Here is a 21,816-nt window from a genome sequence, read left to right as displayed (position 1 = left end):
GATGTGACTGCTGACTGCTTCACAGTGCAGATGGACAATGACCCGAAGCATACTGCAAAAGCAACCAAAGAGTTTTTTAAGGCTAAAAAGTGGAATGTTATGCAATGGCCAAGTCAATCCCCTGACCTGAATCCGATTGAGCATGCATTTCACTTGATGAAGACAAAACTGAAGGGAAAATGCCCCAAGAACAAGCAGGAACTGAAGACATTTGCAGTAGAGGCCTGGCAGAGCATCACCAGGGATGAAACCCAGCGTCTATATTGAATACGGGGATAAGCGGGAGCGCGCACCAGACTTAACGCAGAAAAAACTCTGATATGAAACGTTAACTTCAACAGTGAAGTTAACGTTTCATATTGAATACCCCTCTAGGTGTGACATTTGCATTAGGAATCAGTTGCTGTCGACTCTCAATATGAGATCCAAAGAGCTGCCACTATCAGTGAAGCAAGCAATCATTAGGCTGAAAAATCAAAACAAACCCATCAGAGAGATGGCAAAAACATGAGGTGTGGCCAAATCAACTGTTTGGAACATTCTTAAAAAGAGAGAATGCATCGGAGAGCTCAGCAACACTAAAAGACCCGGAAGACCACGGAAAACAACTGTGGTGGATGACAGAAGAATTATTTCCCTGGTGAAGAAAAACCCCTTCACAACAGTTGGACAAATCAAGAACACTCTCCAGGAGGTAGGTGTATATGTGTCAAAGTCAACAATCAAGAGAAGACTTCACAAGAGAGAATATAGAGGGTTCACCACAAGATGTAAACCATTGGTGAGCCACAAAAACAGGAAGACCACAATAGAGTTTGCCAAACAACATCTAAAAAAGCCATTACAGTTCTGGAACAACATCCTATGGACAGATGAGACAAAGATCAACTTGTACCAGAATGATGGGAAGAGTATGGAGAAGGAAAGGAACTGCTCATGATCCAAAACATACCATATCAGTGAAGCATGGTGGTGGTAGTTTCATGGCGTGGGCATGTATTGGCTGCCAGTGGAACTGGTTCCCTTGTATTTATTGATGATGTGACTGCTGATTAAAGCAGCAGAATGAATTCTGAAGTGTTTCGGGCAATATTATGTGCTCATATTCAGTCAAATGCTTCAGAACTCATTGGACGGCGCTTCACAGTGCAGATGGACAATGACCCGAAGCATACTGCTAAAGCAACCAAAGAGTTTTTTAAGGCTAAAAAGTGGAATGTTATGCAATGGCCAAGTCAATCCCCTGACCTGAATCCGATTTGAACATGCATTTCACTTGATGAAGACAAAACTGAAGGGAAAATGCCCCAAGAACAAGCAGGAACTGAAGACATTTGCAGTAGAGGCCTGGCAGAGATGGGATGAAACCCAGCGTCTGGTGAAGTCTATGCGTTCCAGACTTCAGGCTGTAATTGCCTGCAAAGGATTTGCAACAAAAGTATTAAAAAGTGAAAGTTAGATTTAGGATTGTTTAGTTTGTCCCATTTTCTTTTGGCCCCTTAAAAAGTGGGAGACACATATAGAAACCGTTGTAATTCCTACACCGTTCACCTGATTTGGATGTAATTACCCTCAAATTAAATCTGAAAGTCTGCAGTTAAAGCACATCTTGTTTGTTTCATTTTAAAGCCATTTTAAAGCCATTGTGGTGTTGAAGAGGCCAAAATATGAAAATTCTGTCAATGTCCCAATAGTTAAGCACCTGACTGTATATCCATTAACGGATACTCGGGCTGCCGGAGAAGAATACAGGAGCTGAATCCAGTGAATAAAGCGGGGGCCAAAGGCAAATTTACAGAGTACAGCCCACAAATAGCCCCATTCTACCGAACCCCATCTCTTCTCATGTTCTTAGCTCCCTCTGGTCTATAACCTGCCTACCACTGGCCCGCTATTTCAACTGTCCCTCTCCACAGGCATCAAACCCATTTTCTTTTTCAAAAAACAGTTCTCATCTACAAAAAAATCTTTTAAGGATCACTTCTCCATACTCATCCTCCTGTACCACTTTCAACACACCATACCTTCTCCCTTTGTGGCTCTATTCTTTGCTTGGTCACTACTTACATCTTCAATAACCCTTTCATCCCCTCCTTTCCCCAATGTCTGTTTGGATCCCACAAGACACCATCCTCAACCATAGTCTCTTCTGCATGTAAACCTCCTACATTGGAGTACTTCAGTGCCACATCTGCCCTGATGCGGCACCCAAATCTATGTCTTCTACACCAACTGTCACCTTATATTATTTCTTGTATGTTCTTCAGTCTCTCTCTCTGCCATCGATCATGGATGTGCCAATTATACCTAAAACTTAATTTAACAAAAAAAAAAAAAAAAAAAAAAAAAAAGCTCATCTTCCCTCCTCCTAGATTCCCAGACCAATCACTCTCACTGTGGACTCATGTCCACTGCTTAGGAGTCACCTATGAATCTACCTTCTCCTCTACAAATGTCCAGTCTCTACCCCAGGCCTATTAATTACACATTCAAAACATCACTGGGATACGACATTATTTCACCCTTGATCATACCAAAGAGATTATCCATAGTCTCATTACATCCAGTCTTAACTACTGTAACCGCCAACTGTTCCTTTTTCAATCCTTCCATAATACTGTAGATGGACAGATTTTACACTCTCACCACTTCATTTTTGCCAGTCCCTAAACCGGCTCCTTATTCTCTACAAAAAAAACCTCAACTACAAGGCCCGCTGCCATTGCTCCCTCCATAGGCCTCCAACCTAATTTCTCTTCACACTTAACGATATCACTCATGGAGCATGTCCTTACGTGTTATCCCTTGAACTGTCGGGCACGATATTGAGTATACACACTGAACGATATCGTTCAGTGACATCACCTGTCACATCCCCAAACTTGCAGTGCCTGACAATATCGTCAGGTTGTACAGCAATTTCGGGTGATGAGACATTTAACGATCCACGGGAGTGCGCATCTTTAACGATATTCATACACACTGGACGATATGAACAACATTATCGTTATTGTCCATATCGTTCAATTGATCGTCTAGCGTGTAGGAGACATTATTCCTGCCCTCTCTGCTGACACCTGGACTCCACTCTGATAAGAACATCCCACTTACATGGTAAAGACTACTACCATGCCTCACAACTATGTAATGCACTTCCACATCCAGTCTGTCAGTCACTTCATTAAACTCTGCCAGCACCATTGATCCGTTTCCTCCTCCCGAAGCCTCTCCCAGTCTTCTTGTCCACTACACTGTTCCACCTGTGCATCCTTGTACTATGCTTCTTGCATGTTCTATATTTACCCTGTACTATTCATTTGTTCGGCACCTTGCCTTTTTGGGAGGCATGTAATTATTGCTTCTTGAAGGTTTTGAATTTACATGTACTGTTTGACTGCTTTCTATCCCCACTGTGCAGCTCTACAGTATTCCTTTTTCTGCTTTTATTTAATCATGAGAATGTCAACATGGCTGTAATGTCTGTCGACATTGAACGCGTTTAAAAATATTCATGTCAACACTGATGTAATGTCAGCATTGTTAAAATGACAACACTGGCCCTGATTCAGAGCCGGACACTCTGAAAGAGCGCTCGCTCTGAATCAGGGCGTTTTTTTTTTTTGTGCTGCCTCCTGGCTGCTCGCATAGCTGTGGGTGACCACCCACAGCTATAGCGAGCGGCCATGATGATGGTCAAGACCATCGCGACCATCGGGCTTGCAACGAGACCCTTGTGGTAGGGTCTCGTGGCCGCAAGCCCCAGAGAGATTTCGGCTCTAACAGAGCCGGAATCTCTCCACTGACGTCACTCGTGAGGTCAGTGGACAAAGCGACAAGAATGATAGTAACTCGCAACCAAAGACTGCAGCTGTGTCCTATCTCAGATTACACCCAAACAACCGAATATACAACCTTTACACAATGGGAGATATAATGTCAATAGCGCAGTCTTTCTATATAAATATGCAATGCAGTCCCCTTTATCTCAATATGGTATTGCTTCCAGATATGGGGTTTTCTTCCTTTTCACATATACCTTTTCCATCCAGTATATGTGAAAAGGAAGAGAACCCCATATCCAGAAGCAATACCATATTGAGATAAAGGGGACTGCCTTGCATATTTATATAGAAAGACTGCACTATTGACACTATATCTCATTGTGTAAACGTGATGTCAGTGGGGCCGCCCACAAACTGGAGGCGTTCTCATGGCAACACCTCCGTTTTGTTTTGTTTTTTTATTGGTTTAAACATTTGTCTTTGGTTAAAACTATTTTTTTTGCATTAATGTTTTAATTAAAAAAAATAAAATAGAAACCTGCTTATTATATTGCTACTGTGAAACACTGCTATGTATTAAAATCTTTGAACAACCATGTTTTAATGCTTTCTAACATTAACACTACAAAGTTATTAAGATTTTTTATCTCATCAAAAGAGAGCCAGACATATGCTGGGAACACACTAGCCGATATATCATGTGTGCATTGGCCAGTGTGTACAGATGAACGCAGTCACTAACAGACATATGGCATTGGCTGTGCAGCACAGCCGATGGCCGATATATCAGTACATTGTGCAGTGTGTATAGGCAGTCAGCCAACTGCCCATATACTTGCTGCTCAGGTCGCTGGTTACCGACAGCAACTGGGCGGGTACATGTAAATGCCCACCCTGATGTGGTGTCAGGCACGACACATGGGTAAATGCGTATGCACTTACCAATCGTTGGCCCAATTGTCAGATGGACGGCGGATCGGCTGCATGACCGATCCGTCGTCCTAGTGTGTACCCAGCTTAAGTCTTCCTTCCACTCATCTTAGTGGGACTGGTTTCAATTTAAATAAACAGATCTGGTTCACCCTCCCTTTTTCTCTGTGTTGTGCGTTAATTTATTGTCTTGGTTCAGCTCACTCAAATGAAGACAACAAGCAACAATGTGGACCAGGGGGATTCCCTTATAATAGGCTTTTTTTTTTTTTTTTTTAAGAAGTTACAGCATATTAATAAAGCCAGAGTTTTTTTGTTTTCTTTTTAAACATTTGGTTTAAACCAAGATAGTTTAAACCAGCCAACCCTGCAAGAACTAAATTTGTACTTGTTGATCTGGTCTCTGCGATGGAAAACATTGCTTGAAAGTTTGTTGAATGTGCTGATTTGCGTGGCTATTTACAGTAAGCATGCCCTACATTTACACGTGTCTAACATATGGCATGTCTGCTTTTAGTTTACTAGCAGCTACTGTTTTAAACACAGACTGCTATGTATTCAAAACCAAGGGGATGAATGAGAACTTAAAAAAAGCAAAAGTTCAACTACTCAAATTATTTAAAATTATTCAATAAAAATAAATATTGCCAAAAAAGAAAAAAAAAAAAAAGCAGTGGATTGCTGTTAAGTCCTTACTCATTACATTATTAGACAAAAAAAACCCAAAACAACAATTGTATTATTTCACGATCTTGATCAGAAACCATGACATACTAATTCTCAGCATCATTCTCAGGGTTCTCCCCAGAAAATATTTCCAGCCAGGTGGCATCAAGAAGTAGCCGGGTGGGAGCTTTCGCAATAATAAATGGTTTAAACCCTGACCTAATGATTTACTCTTGAAATAACATTTTATATATTGATTCTCCTCTTCTTATTAGAGGTCCAGTGGTCTGATTATGAAAAAGCTGCAAAGTCTGTAGGATCTGGTCCTTTTTATACAGCTGCCAGATACTGTCCCCACTTGCAGGCTCCCAAAGTTCCGGGTGGCAGGCTGTTTCTTGCCGGGTGGTGCAACCGCGAAAAACAGCCTGGGGAGAACACATTCTTTCACATAGCACAGTAAGAGACACCGGTTACCTGTCTCCAGTTATGCAGATCAGCCCTGCCACACTTGCTGCAAGGACCTTTGAATTTATTTTAACAAATGCTTTTCTAACATAGCCCTCAAGGGCATAGCAGCGCGATATGAGAAATATGCAACCTTGAATGTTTCCATACCTACAGTGACACCTACACTCCGTATCTCAAAAGAATGCAGCAAGCAAAATAAGTTTGGTAACATAATATATTAAATGACATACTAAAGCCTTTCAACCTTACATTTCTGTTTAATGGTAAATCACTAAACTTGGTTGTTTAAGCCTATGTTCCAAAATTAGGGGCTGGGACATAATGCTAGGATTAGTTATTCATCACCTGAAAATGGTTGTACCCCTCAGGTGTTCTCCCCAGAAAATGTTTGCAGCCGGTTGGCATCAAGAAGTAGCCGGGTGGGGGCCTTCGCAAAAGTAAAGGGTTTTAAATTGTGTCCTTAAAATTATTTAAACTTGAAATAATTTATATATTAATTCGCCTCTTCTTCTTAGAGGCCCAGTCGTCTGCAGCTTTTTCATAATCAGTCTGTAGGATCTGATCCCTCTTGTGAGATCAGTATCAGGTTGTTTAGTGTGCTCTGCTTCAAGAGATTCCTTAAGCAGCTCCACAGATACTGTCCCCACAGAATATATAGATTTTTTTAGACAGCCCTCAGATACTGCTCCCACAGATGTTTTTTTTTTTTTCCAGGTGCAACACTGAGTGGACGCAGGTCTGCTCTCTGTTCAGGCGACTGGTCCCACCTTAACAGTGCACCTGTGCCTTTATACAGGGGGAGGGATCTTTGTCCTCCAGTCTGACACTTCCCTGCACTGTGATGGACAACGTCCCCCCATCACATTGCAGCATCCCCTGCCCGGCACCTCCCTGCACCCCAAGTCACCTGCCCGGCACCTCCCCCACCCCAATGTGCCACGTCCCCTGCCGGGCACCTCCCCCTGCCCCAATGTGCCACGTCCCCTGCCGGGCACCTCCCCCCGCCCCAATGTGCCACGGCCCGGAACCCTCACTAGCATGTCCTTATTGCCGGCGGACACGGAACCTCAGATGTGAAGAACATGTGTTGTCGGCGCTCAGAGTCACATCCAGCATCAGTGTCTAACAAGCACACATTAAGAGTGACAGGAGGATACAACACTGGGGCAGGTCCATGGCGGTAGTGGCGCATTTGGGCAGTGAGGAATGCCAGGCAGGGGACGCATCACTGGGGCAGAGGGAAGTGCCGGGCGGTAGCAGTTTCTTGCCGGTCGTTGCGCCCGCAACAAACAGCCTGGGAAGAACACTGCCCCTACTTACTGTAAGTGCAGATCCCTTCTTCTGAACAAGCAGCTGAAGAGGCTTGTAAAGGGGAGGGGGCATTCCATGCCATATAGAGCGGCAGATTACTGGGTGTAGCATGTTGGTGTTTGCAGAATGGAGGATGTGCAACCCCTTCAAATAGAACCTGTAATTTTTTTACCTTTAAAAAACGCATTAGGGCACAGCTTGAAAAATCCCAGGGGGCATGTAACAAATGCTTATAAAAGAATTCTGCTGCTTAGTAAGTACTGTATACATTTTGTTTTGAGGTCTGGATGCATTAAATTGTAAAGGCACCTTTGCAACATTAATTTTGGCTATTTTAGGTAGATTTTGTCATGTAAAGAAAACTCACACTCAGATACTCGCCCTGCTGCAGGAGACCCAGCTCTTCGACACTGGATGCAGAAGACACCGCTTCGGTAGGTGAGTAATTAAGCCAATTGGAAACTTCCAATTGCTTAATTAGTCCTCAGGGGGTGGTGCCACTGGGGTCACAGATCAAATCACACAGATTTTTCCTAAAATTAACATTTTAGGGAATAAAATAAAAATCAGACTTTCTATAGAAATCACTGCATCCCATTTTTAGTCCCCTAATTGAATAGCAAAACCCAGCGGCTGCAACTGGATTCCTCCCATAGACTCAGCAGAAAAGGTGTTAAATTGGACTTAGTATATGAACACAGTGGTGGACCATATATTGTTTTGTGTTACAAGCATAAAAAAAGTTAATCAGTCTGTAGAGTCACCATTTTAACATACCTAACTTATAAATATTACCCCTTTTTCACCAAACATTTAACCAGGGTTACTGCCAGGCCAACCTGGGTCAAGGTTTGGTGTGAAAGGGTCAGAGAAAAATTACCTGGGTTGAACTCGACAAGGTCTCAGGTAATGGTGTGGTGTGAACAGTGCGACCTGGGTTATCGGACACGGGTCATGCTAAAAGCCAGTGACTAAAGCTAGAACACAGGTTCTCAAACTCTGTCCTTAGAACATTGCACGTCTTCCAGGTCTCCTCACAGAATCACAAGGGAAATAATTAGCTCCACCAGCGGATCTCTTAAAATGTGTCAGTGAGTAGTGAATACACCTGTGCACCTGCTGAGTGACCTGGAAAATGTTAACTGTGTGGGGTTCAGAGGACAGAGTTTGAGAACCACTGTGCTAGAAGGTGCGCTCAGAGATAATGTCGTCTTCAGGCATTCCTCAGAGCTCACAGCATGGATGGATGCAGAGATGAAGGAGCTGCTGGCAATAAAGGGAGAGGAGGAAATTAAACAAGTGACAGGAATTCCAGGCTACACAGTGGTATCTCATTGTCCATGGATGATGCTATGCAGTGAGCAGTTCCCACACACTCTAAGTTTTTAGGCTCACAAAGATTAGGTCATACTGACAAGTTTTGCAGGTCAGACACGGGTTCAGTGTGAACAGGGCCGACCAAGGAATAAACAGTGTGAAAGGGATCTAACCTGGCTCTGACACGGGTTTGAACAATGTTTGACAATCCGGGTCGAATCCAGCATTTTGGTGGGGGTGTATTGCAGCAAGTAGTAAAAACCATCACTGGTCCCTAGAAGGAACAGTGATTTCAGTCTTAAGACTGATGGTGCACAAATATTCATTAAGCATCCAGGAGGTTTCATCAACCTTTTGCAAAAATACTGTGTTACCATGTAAGTGAGCGGCGCAAGTGTCCAATCAGCTCTGAGATTGCAAGATCTCGGAGTAGAGTGGGCACAAAAGCAATTTAAGACTATTCTCCAGCTCTCAGAAGCATATTATCAACTACTTAGAATATAGCGTAGGGAATCTTCTAAAGCCTGCAGCTCAAACAAAGAAAATATTTACACAATGCCTTAATGTAGGGGTGGATAAAGTGTTTTATTTTTATGTCATTAAAACTGCAATTGAACTAAAAGCAAATGCGTGTATTTTGTTTTCGAACCACCACAAGAAATACTCTGGAAAGGTGAATTAATGCTGAAGCCACACAAAGCAGTAACAAGACGGCTTTGAACACCCACAATTTCATAATAAAATCTGCAATTCAAAATTATTATGCATCGGTTCTATTTTTCTACATAAATGGGGGGCATGCATTTGCTTTTTCACACCCGATCTCCCATCTAAAGTGACGGGGTAATATTGAATAGCTTGAGCTAGCGCGCCCATTACTTATTCCGCATGTCACACCCAAATGCATCAGTGGCTAAACTCCTCTAGAGTATTGGGCATGCTGCTGTTGGGAGCCCAAAAGCAGGATTTTTCATAAATTTCTGCTAGTCACCCAAGGAGGATGCGAATAGAAATAATGTGCACCTGCGCACCCATCAGCAAAAACAATTGAATTTCCCCCATCATGCAACCATTACGATAGCCCCATAAAACACAATTGAATTTCCCCAATTGAAGGAAATGCATAAAATGAGCAAGAATAATATGAAAGTCGAAAATGCAGGTGCCCTCAAGTATGCAAGTTCCAAGATGAGAGAGATCGTGAATGCTGAATACCCATCCTCCAGCGCTACTAGTATTTATGCAGAGCAGATTTATCTTGACGATAACCACATAATTTCAAAGAGTTATTGAAGCCAAGATTTCCCATCCCTGGACTTCATAGTGCAGGGGTGTTCTGTGGTGTTCACACATGATCACCAGACAATAACTCCCCACTTTCAAATAAGAGGAGTCCCAGTTTGCAGGATACAGAGCACTTATAATGGTCTCTCCCCTATTTCATAGTTTTTACTCCCTTGACCACAAGACCTGGTATGAATTAAAGGTGATGTTTGACACAGTCCTTACACCAGTAATACCCCAGTACCCCTTTCAGACATAAAATCCCAGCTTCAACTGAGCTAGGACCCAGGTTGAAGCCAGGGTTACCACTTTAGCACACGGGTGACAACCTGGGTTATTTCAGAGTTGTCACTCTTCACACCGGACCTGGGTCTCCCAGTGACCCATGTCTTCTGGCATTCAGTGGATGCTTGGAAAGGCTGTCATCTCCAAGTGCTACTGTCCCCAGCCAAACAATTTCATTTAGGCATGGCCTGGGTCACACTTTTTAGACTTGAGCCAGATCTTTGATCTGGGTTGCAAGTTCCGGGACAAAACCCTTATAGTGACCAGTGTTGCGGATCTGGGACTGTCAACCCAGGTCAGAGTTTTCAGACACACGCCAGACCCAGGTCGATGCACGTTCATGTTCAAAAACCCAGGTTTTTGGCTTATGTCTGAAAGGGGTATAAGTAACCAGCTTACAGAGTTCAAAGCTCATTGAGAAATCTTCGGTTGTAATAGGAGTCAGTGGAATGTGAAGCGAATGTTAGTCCACACAGATGTCCTTAACCAGTCTGGATGGTTTATTTGGTAACAGTGGTGTGCACAGAGTTAACAGCAGCAATAGCAGTAGGCACAGTGGTAACAGTAATGGTGGCAGCAGCAGGTCTCTACAGAGGAGCCAAGTACTACACATACTATACACAGTGGTGCGAACGGAGTGACGGCAGTGACGCAGGAGCGCACTCCTCTCCAACAAAAAACATTCTCAGCGTTGGGATCAATTTCTAAAAGGAACACAGTTCACATGAAAGTTATTGCCAAGTCAACTGCTGTTGAGATACATGTGATGCTAAGTCATTAAGCAGGTTTCCCAAGTTTAAAGGACAGAAACAGCTTTTAAAAAGAACAGTCCAAATTCACAGGTTTACAATGAATGGCTGCAGTAGCTAATATACTAAGAATTGCAATTTGCGTGTATTCAAAAAAGTATTTGGAATCAGCAAACACTGCCTAAAGGTGCATACACACGTGAAGATTTTCTGTCCAACCATCCAACTAGTTGATTGGTTGGCATGAAAATCTGGTAACGTATGAAAGGTGCCCATACACTGTACGTTTTTTTTTACCCGATATGGACAGTTTCAACAGGTTGTACAGACCAATCTTATGAAAATAAGTGGTTTTTGTGTGTTTGCGACCCCGATGTGCGTCCCCGCCGTCCTCTACTTGGATCGCCGATCAGACAGTTTTGCAGAGAGATCTATGATCGTTTGAGTACAATGTGATACACTTCTATGCATCTTATCCTGTGATCTCGTACACCATTTGACCACATCTTATGAAAAATTTAAAGGGAAGAATTTCAAGGGCAATCGTACAACACATCTTACCAACTTTGAATTGCATAGTGTATGGGGTCAAAAGTAAATGACAATCAGCAATTTCCTCCCAAATGCCGGAAAATGGACAAAAACTGTTGTTTGAACAAATTGTTAGATCAAACATTTAACAAACTTGTCTGACTACCATTTATCCGTTTTCTGGCATTTAGGAGCAAATTGCTGATCATCATTTACTCCCATACCTTATCAGATTTTCATTCCAAACAATCAACTAGTTGGCTGGTTGGACAGAAAAATCTTCACGTGTATATGCAGCTTAAGTCTATAAGACTGTAGAAACAAAGAGCAAATACTATTAAAAAATAATTCATTCAAAATCTTCAGAAGGGTGACCAAGTGTTGTTCATGTACACATACTTATAAAGTATCAAGAAAACACCAGAGGTGCCTACTGCATTGTCTTGAACATGAGCAAATAGAAAAGGAATTACCACAATCCCACCACTCCCGACTGAGGGTGAAATATAGTGCAGGGTTATTGGAAACAATTTTGAAACCCATTTGATAAGAGTAAAGGCACACATCCACTAGAAGACAGGCAAACGACTGCACGATTACGACATTGTAATCATGCAGTCGTTTGTCAGTGTACAAACACTGAACGAGCAGTCGTTCAGTGTAAGCACATCAATCATCTGCTAACATGTCGATCCTGACATTATCGTCAGGTTGTACAACATGTTTGCCCAATGATAGATGTCTAAACGACCAGCGGGAGCACGTCGCTGGTCTTTGTAGACATTTCAAACGATTTTCAAACGATTATTGAACGATAACGTTCAATTTAATCTAGTGCAGGCCAGCTGTTGTGAAACTACACATCCGAGCATGCCTTGCTAGTTTTAGCATTCCCTAATAGCAAAACTGAAGCAGTTCATGCTGGGACTTGTAGTTTTACAACAGCTGGAGAGCCACAGGTTGGCCATTCCTGATCTAGTGGATGTGTGCCTTAAAACTTATGACATAAATGTAAGGGTTTCACATTATGAAGTTTTTTCCTTTATAGGGCCATATTCAATATGGGGCGAAAAGTCAGTCATCGGCGAAAATTTATCGCCGATGACGTCATTTTCACCTATTTCCAATATACCAGTATTCAATTACATTGACCAATGTTAAAAAACGGGTAATTTTTCTCCGATCCAGGTTTCGCCAGTTCTCTATTTTGCCTACTTTGAAATTGAATACGGGGAATAGCGGGCACATGCGCGATACGTTTCCGCCTGGAAAACAGGCGAAAAATCTGGACTTTTCGTCTCAAATTGAATACGGGCCATAGTGAGCATGTTAAAAAGTTCAGTATTTACACAAAATAAAGAAACAGCACCTCAGAAGCCCATTTCTACCCAGGAGAAGGCATTTTGTGCAGTGAGGGACGCTCTCTCTCAAGACAGGATAGTAAAAGGTGGCCTGAGGCAAGAATACCACATTTTGCTAACTCTACTCGCCATGCAGATTGAGCTGTCTAGAGGGGTATATGTGGGTTTTTGGAAGTGGAGTTGTTGCCCAAAGCAACTAATCAGATTTTACTTATTTATCTAGCACCTTCTAGAAGATAATAGCTAGAATTTGATTGGTTGCTATGGGCAACATCTCCACTTCTAAAAACCTGCACTTTAGTAAATATACCCTCTAGATTCCAGGTTTCATCCATACCTACCTTACAAATTTCCTGCTTTGTGGGCTGGATGAAGCCTGCCCAGGTGAGAGCATAGCACATAAACTGCTCTCCTAAGTGACCAGGATTCCAGAATAATCATTCAGTTACTTTTGTCAAATATAAGGTGCACAAGAAACAGTGAACACAAGTCAAGCCATGACCAATATCTAGGTTGTAAGACCAGTCTATTCTGAAGACTTGCAGTATTTGACATTAATAGTTCTTTGCACATGGCTTACTAACATGTTACCAACCTTAGCATACTGTTCAGGAAGTTGGACTTTTTTTTCCCCATTATGCTTTTTACTAGCGTGTATAGAAATATTCTTATAATAGGTTCCTTTGCACCTTCCTTTTTTGAGAATGTTCTATATAAATACACAGCCACGTGAAAAAGAGCGAGTACATCCCCTTTCAAATATATATATATATTTTTTTTATAACACACAAAATATATATATATATATATATATATATATATATATTCTCCATATCCCAAGTAATACTCAGCAAGACTTATGCTGGGTACACACTTAGCAAAATATCACTCGGTCAATCAATAAGTGAAATATAGCGAGTGCATTGGCGTGTCTGTATACCCGATATGTCTAAACGACGGCGTTCACATATATTTCAGGTCGGCGCTGCAGCACAGCCGATGCCAATATATCAGAAAGATATATTAGCGCTTCTGGCTGTGTACAGGCGAAACTGCAACCGACCATACACTGGCCGTAGGGCACGCAGACATTGACATCTCAACTGAGCATGCAAATTTATATGCCCGCCCAGGTGTGCTGTTAGACCAGAATCAGCGAGCGGTGATTGGTGAGCTATACACACTTGTCAATCACCGCTCTGACGACAGATTGGTCTGCTGACCGATGCGTCGTCAAAGTGTATACCCAACATTAAAGTTTTACAAATGTAATCCATACTTACCTACTTTCCATACCTTAATTCTCAAGCTGGTTACACACTTAGTGATTTTTTTTGTTTAACGATTTGCCCAATTGATGGATCAGGACAACAAATCGTTCAAATCGACAAGAGCGTACCAACTATGTTGGCCAGTGCACGGTCCTGTAGGGTCGACAAACGCATCGTCAGATCGGCCCTACATGCAGCTCTACCAGACGATGCGGCTGATGACCCCATTCAGCGGGATACGGCAGATGCAGACATATTGGCAGGGGTCGTCACCCACATCGCTGGGTACACATCGCTTAGTGTGTACCCAGCATTAGGAGCAGCATGAAGAGTTTGGCATGACATTATAAAGCCTCTTGCACCATGTTGGCATAATACCTTCCTTCAGCCATGGCATACATAATAGCCACCGTGTCTGCCTTTAGCCATGGTATGCACCTCTTATTCACAACCACATCTTCCCTAGTCATTGCATGCACCCCTTATCCCCCCTATTACATGCCTTCCCCCAAGCCATGGCACGCACCCCTCATCCCACCTATCACATGACTTTCTCCTTACCCATGGCACACACCCCTATGCCTTCCCTGAGCCATGGCATGCACCCCTCATATGCCTTCTCCCTAAGCCATGGCACGCACCTGTCCATCACATACCTTTCTCCGAGCCATGACATACACCCCTCATCCCCCCCCCCCCCATCACGTCTTCCCTGAGTCATGGCATGCATCCCTCATCCCCCCCATTTCCCCTGAATCATGACACACACCCTACATCCCTGTTACATGCCTTCCCCCAAGCCATGGCACACACCCCTCATCCCCCCCCCCACTCCAACACATGCATTCCCCCTGACCCAAACCCCTCACCCCATGCCTTCCCCCTGACCCATGGCACAAACCCCTCATCTCCCCCCCCCCCCCCCCCCCCATCACATGCCTTCTCCCTGACCCATGGCGCACACACACACACATCTCCCCTATCACATGCCTTCCCCCTGACCCATGGCACACACAAAACTCATCCCCCATATCCCTGAGCTACGGCATGCACCCCTCATTTCCCCCCATCACATGCCTTTCCCCTGAGCCATTGCACGTACCCTTCATCCCCCTGTCACCATCACTTGGTGATCTTCCCACTATACAGCATAGCAAGCAGAGATCATTTCCCTCCATGATGACACGGCTTCCCCACACGCGCCTCAGATGTGACTGACTGAAGCCGCGCTGCCTGCGGTTACCATGGCGCCGGCTACACCCAGCAAGGCGATGCCAGGCGCCCGTCCCGCTCCCCGGTCACCTTCCCACAGAGCCCGTGTACCAGCGCGCAGACCCACTGGAAGAAAGCTGCTGCCGGCGTCACTCACCACCACACAGGGACTCGCCATGTCTCTGCTGCAGCGGAAAGGGGGGGGGGAATCGCCGGAACTCTCCGTGTGTGTCCTCCGCCTGGTCCGGCTCACCGCACAGACACACAACAAGGCCGCAGCTCGCACACATGGCCTGGGGGCCCGCCTTCTGGGGACATGGGGTGGAGTAGCTGAGCCCTGCCCAATAACCCCCAGCAGCCTCTGACTGTCACTCACTGTAGCATCTACCCTGTGCTGTCCTATAACAACGCCCGTCACTATGTATAGACTCAGGCTGCTGTCACAGTACATCACAGCAGACTCTCCATAGTCTCCAACATGTCCCTTTCCATGAGGTACAAAATGCTCTGCTCCTAGACTTCTCTCTCATTTTATGATTGCAGCCACCTGTGATGAAACACCTGTCTCATCAATTACCTAGTTCAACACAGGTGACTGCAATCATTAATTAGGTGTGAAGTCCAGAAGCAGAGCATTTTGTACCTGATGGAAAGGGCAGGGCCCAAACTAGGATTTTTGTCACTCGGGGCAAGGCAGTAATTTGGTACCCGCCCGCCGATCATAAGATGGCTTTTTCTGACATAAATGTAATATCCATCCCTTAAAAATATTAGTTAAGGTTTCTTAAAACCATCAAATGTCCAAATTATTTTATTAAAATTACATATATCGACAGAACAAACATATTACACATAATGCCACATATTCTATTGCCCTTTATACATAATGCCACATATTGTAATATCCCTTACACACAATGCTACATACTGTAATGCCCTTTACACATAATGCCACGTATTGTAATGTCATTTACACATAATGCCACCAGCTGCAGTGCCCCTATAGTAATGCCCCCTGTAGCAGTGCCCCTATAGTAAGGTAGGTATGCAGTCAGGAAGCCGACGGTCGAAATGACGACCGCCAGCTTCCCAACTGTGCAATCCCGACGGGACTAATGATAGGCGTCGAAATCCCGACACCTATCATTATCCCTACGTCGGGAGCCCGATGAAGATAAGGTGGGCGCGGACAGCCGCAGGGAGGAGGGTTAGGTTAGGGGCTCCCGGGGGGGACTTAGGGTTAGACACCCCCCCGGGAGGACGGGGGGTGTTAGGTTTAGGCACTTATGGGGGGTTTAGGCACTAGGGGGGGAGGTTAGGGTTAGGCACCCCTAAGGGAGGGTTAGGGGGGGAGAGGATTAGGTTAGTTAGTTTACTTCCCTGTCGGGATCTTCACTGCAGCCGGTTTTCCGGCATCGGGATCCCTATAGTAATGCCCCCTGCAGCTGTGCCCCTATAGTAATGCCCCCTGTAGCAATGATCCTATAGTAATGCCCCCTGCAGCAGTGCCCCTATAGTAATGCACACTGTAATAGTGTCCCTATAGTAATTCCCCCTGCAGCAGTGCCCCTATAGTAATGCCCCCTGTAGTAGTGCCCCTATAGCAGGGGTGGGGAACCTTTATTCTGCCATGGGCCATTTTGATATATATAACAGTATTCGCAGGCCATGACCCTCCATGTGACATCACACGGGGACGGGGCCACTATCGTGGCGATTACAGCAATGCCTGGAGCATCCGGAGGATGCTCCGGGGAGCTGTAAGGGCAGCGGTGTGACCATCTGAAGTGTCATAAGGACACTCCAGGCGGCACTGCTGCATAGATTCTGGCTGCAGGATGCCATTCTAGGCACCTTGCTAGCCAGATGAGGCTAGCAGAAAAAAGCTCTGAGAACCATACCAAATAATTCCGGGGGCCTTATACGGCCCTCGGGCCTGAGGTTCCCCATCCCTGTTGTATAGTAATGCCCCCTTCAGCAGTGCCCCTATAGTAATGACCCCTGAGGTAATGCCCCCTGCAGCAGTGCCCCTATAGTAATGCTTCCTGCAGCAGTGCCCCTATAGTAATGCTCCTTTCAGCAGTGCCCCTATAGTAACGCCCCCATAGTAATGCTCCCTGTAGTGCCGCTTACACAGGAAAAAAAATACCTTAAACCCCGCTTCTACGTCCGCTGCCATCTAGGATGCCCGGCTGCTCCTCGGAACTATGGGAGAGACGTCATAACGTCTCTCCCATAGTGCCCATGGGGGGAGCCGGAAGTTGGAATTCAGGAGAGAACTCCAGCTACTGCTGCGCTACAGGGAAGCAGCTGGGCGCCCGCTGGAAATAAAATCCCAGCGGGCGTCTGGTAAATGGAACCTCCCTGCGGCACCGGGTCCAGCGGCACTGTCAGATGCAGGGGCTATGGACCCCTGATCTGGCACCTGGTGTACGGGCACCTCCAGCCCCCCCCTAGTTGCGGCCTGGAAAGGGTCATGTTGGAGGGCAGGCTACGGTAGAGTACTGCTTTGTGTCTCTCTCCCTAAAACCAGATCAGCCAGGATCACAGCTCTCTTCAAGGATGTACTAAAAGGGGATGGGATAAAAACCGGAACGGTCCAGACTCCGGAACGCCAGACCAGCCCGCTGTATCACCCCCTTCTTCAGTGGAGCTTGGACTCGCGTCCAGAGCTGTCAACGGGGAAATGGAGAGGGAGAGAATACAGCCTCCCTGTATGAAGCTACAGCTCCCGGACTGAGGAGACTGTCAGCCCTGCACGGTGCTTTCTGTGCGATGCTTGTCACACGGAAAACGGTGCAGGGTGATGTTACATACATACACCTTCCTAACCCGCTGCTGCTTCTCCCGGACAGAGGAGACGGCTGCCTTTGCTATTAGTATTAATCTGTATAAGCTCACTGCACTAGCTGCATAGAGAGAGGGATCGAGCAGAGTGGCATATATTATCAATATAGTTACAATTAAATATGAATAATTAACCCTTGCCCACTGGTAATGTTGGGAGGTTAGAGGTTGTAAGAATCAGGTTATTGATTAAAAAAAACAATCCTCCATTTCTTGTCCAGAATGTTCCTAAATTGAACTTTTGACTATTTTAATCATCAATTCTGCCAGCCAGAAAGGAGTGCAGACCACCTCAGCCAGCCATTCACGGTGCCTGAACTGGGCACAGAACCAGGGGTACTGAGAGGAGGGGGGGTGTGGGTACCAATTACCCGGGCCCGGGCTTGCTGGAGGGGCTCGGCGCCACCTCAACATCTTACTTTTACCTCACAGCAGCCCAGCACATGCTGCTGTGTCATTGTTGCTAAGCAGCAGCCGCAGCTGTCTCCTAAGCCTGTGCGGGGGGAGCGATCACACTGATCGCATCCCCCCCCTGGCTTTGCACCGGGCTGAGGGGCTCACGGCCCCCCTTCCCCAGCGTGCAGAATAATTTTTTTAATGTTTTAATCCTAAGGGGTTGTGGTAATTCCTCCCACGATTAGGCCACCCCCGCTTCTTCCCAGGCCCGGCACGCCCCTGCACAGACCACCTTTTTTTCCGGTGCCAGAACAGGACGGAGTACACCTTAGGCAGCCGTTTTGGGTGCTGTAACAAGGAGCAAGTCACCTTAGTCAGCTGGTTTGAGTTCTGGAACGGGACAGGGCACCTTAGCCAGCCAGAATGGGGCGCAAGCCACCTTTGCCAGCCTTTCTGGGTGCCGGAATGACCACACGATATGTCGTTCACCAGTCGCATCCAAATGCATATGGTCGTTCATCACATTGATAGATTGAGCAGCATGTATGGCAGATCTGTCGATGCGATGAACTACCGTGCGGCAGTGTGTGTAATGTTACTGCAGACCAGGTTTGAATAGATGAGAGAGGCAAGCTGGGTGAAATGTATTTCCCTTTTTAACAGACACAGGGGCCTATTCATCATCACTTAATTTTCACAAAAGCAGGTGAAAATGCACATTTTCACCTGCAATTGAAAAAATTAAGTTATCGCGCCATTCATCAAGAGGGTAAAGCAGGAGATATCTTCTACTTACCGTCCTCTTGCGGAATGACTCTCTGTCCCCATACACTAGTATGGGGACAGAATTAATCAAGCTCCGAAAATATAATATTTTCGGAGCTTAACTGCGGGAGCATTCGCCATCTTCAGATGGCGAATTCTCCGGCATCGCAACCCGCTCCTCCCCTGCGGGAAGGAGTTCCGGGTGGCGATGAGGGATCCTTTCAGATCCCTCCGTCCCTGTCCGGCTCCTTCCGCCGGACGTCGGCATCCACTACACAATTTTAGCAGGCGATTGAACGATAACAACATCGTTATCATTCAATCGTTTATAAATCGTGCAGTGTATGGTCATTAACGATCAACGATGCGCGCTCCCGCTGGTCGGTTGATCGTCTTGTCAGTCGACTGAACATGCAGGTCAATTTCACTTGATCTATTAAAGATCGTTTGCAAATCGTTCAGACTGAAAGATAAAATTTCAAGGGAAAAAATCAAGGGAAAATCGTTTAGAGATTGGAGAGGGAGTAGATCGTCTAGTGGATGTGCCCCTTAAGTCACTGTGAAGCATGCAAATAAATCCCAGGTGCATACGCTGAACAGGCAGGCCTTGATGTAGAAAAATACAAAAATAAAGCCCTTGCTATACCACTTTTTGTCCTCAAATGAAGTCACTGTTGAGCTTAAAATCTAAACACAGACAAGGTTGTAGTCCACAGGCCCTTGTTGATAGTACTAAGAGAAGTTTATGCTGCTTTGTCACTGAAGAAAACGTCACAGGTAAGCATGCACTTATACACAGGTGTAGCTACAGAATGACAGGCCCTTTGCAGACAATAGCGGGAAGAAGGCAGTGCGGCTTTGCTTGGCTACTAAAGAAAATGTCACAGGTAAGCATGCACTTATACACAGGTGTAGCTGCAGAATGACTGGCCCTTTGCAGACAATAGTGATAAAACGTCTATGTGGCCTTGCTTGGCTACTGAGGTAAACGTCACAGGTAAGCATGCATTTTTACACAGGTGTAACTGCAGAATGACAGGCCTATTACAATAGCGGGAAGAAGTCTATGTGGCCTTGCTTGGCTACTGAGGTAAATGTCACAGGTAAGCATGCACTTATACACAGGTGTAGCTGCAGAATGACTGGCTCTTTGCAGACAATAGTGATAAAACGTCTATGTGGCCTTGCTTGGCTACTGAGGTAAACGTCACAGGTAAGCATGCACTTTTACACAGGTGTAACCGCAGAATGACAGGCCTATTACAATAGCGGGAAGAAGTCTATGTGGCCTTGCTTGGCTACTGAGGTAAACATCACAGGTAAGCATGCACTTTTACACAGGTGTAACTGCAGAATGACAGGCCTATTACATACAATAGCGGGAAGAAGTCTATGTGGCCTTGCTTGGCTACTGAAGTAAACGTCACAGGTAAGCATGCACTTTTACACAAGTGTAGCTGCAGAATGACAGGCCTTTTGCAGACAATAGCGGGAAGAAGTCTATGTGGCCTTGCTTGGCTACTGAGGTAAATGTCACAGGTAAGCGTGCACAGGTGTAGCTGCAGAATGACAGGCCCATTGCAGACAATAGTGATAAAACGTGGCTGGAAGCAATAGCAAGTCACTGTTGAATACGTAAATCCAACTACAACAATAACTTCAAAATTCACTACCTGGGGAGTTTGCCAACTAAGGTCATGCAGGGATGGAATTTTCACCATAACAAAGCTACATTACACATGCTAAGCATCCATATTAATGACAGGCAAATATAAACGCATAGGAATGACATTACCAACTTCGAAGCATTTACCAGCATATGAACAACATTAATCCAGCACATGAACATTTACCAACATATGAACATGGGATCAGGGGCGTAGTGAAGATGCTTGTGCTCCGGGCGACTGCTCCAGTCTCGGCACAGGAGATCAGACATCTGATGGAGAGAGGATTACCTGCAGAGTCTGAAGCACATACAGAGATCAGTGATTTCAGACAGGGAACATGTTGTTAGCAGAGCAACGTTTGCGGCTCTTCCCACACCATGCCCCCAATATGGAGTCACTAATCTCTCTGTGATACAGACTTAGTAGATGATCCACCCCCCACTGGATGTCTGATCTGTGCCCTTTGAAAATGAGGAGGGTACATAGAAGATTTGAGGGGGGGCGCTGTGTAATATATGTGTTTGAAGGGAGAGGAGCTGTGTGTGTTTTGGGGGGGTTGTCTGTGAGAAGAGGAAGATCTGTGGGGGGATCTGACGGGGGGAGAGCTGTGTGTATTTGAGGGGAGGAGGGATTGTGTGAAGGGGGAACTGAATGAGGGGGATCTCAGTAAGTGGGGAGAGCTGTGTGTTTGGGGTGTCTGTGTGGGGGGTATTGTGTGAAAGGGAGCTGAATGAGGGGAGATCTCAGTAAGTGGGGAGAGCTGTGTGTTTGGGGGGGTCTGTGTGAGTACGAAAGATCTGTGTGGGGGGATGTATGTGTGCTTGAGGGGAGGGACTATTGTGTGACAGGAGAGAAAGCTGTGTGGGGGGTCTCACTGAGTGGGAAGAGCAGTGTGTGTGAAAGGGCTGAGAGAGGGGGGAGCACTGTGTGTGTTTGAGGGAAGGGGAGCTAAGTGAGGAAGAAGCACACAA

General features: G+C 45.4%; 1 protein-coding gene across 1 annotated transcript in view; it reads right to left on the bottom strand.

The window, feature by feature from the left end:
* The window catches only part of HPRT1 (hypoxanthine phosphoribosyltransferase 1), a 47,808-nt gene extending 32,152 nt beyond the window's left edge, over positions 1-15,656 (bottom strand). The window contains exon 1 of the mRNA XM_088465747.1: positions 15,325-15,656. Coding sequence (XP_088321873.1) covers positions 15,325-15,618 — 294 coding nt within the window. The 5' untranslated portion in view covers positions 15,619-15,656. The remainder of the gene's footprint in view (positions 1-15,324) is intronic.
* Between the last annotated feature and the right edge of the window lie 6,160 nt (positions 15,657-21,816).

This window comes from Taudactylus pleione, unplaced genomic scaffold (genome assembly GCF_031769625.1).
Source record: "Taudactylus pleione unplaced genomic scaffold, aTauple2 ptg000064l, whole genome shotgun sequence".
NCBI classification, from domain to species: Eukaryota; Metazoa; Chordata; class Amphibia; order Anura; family Myobatrachidae; genus Taudactylus; species Taudactylus pleione.
This window is presented reverse-complemented; position numbering and strand designations above follow the sequence as displayed.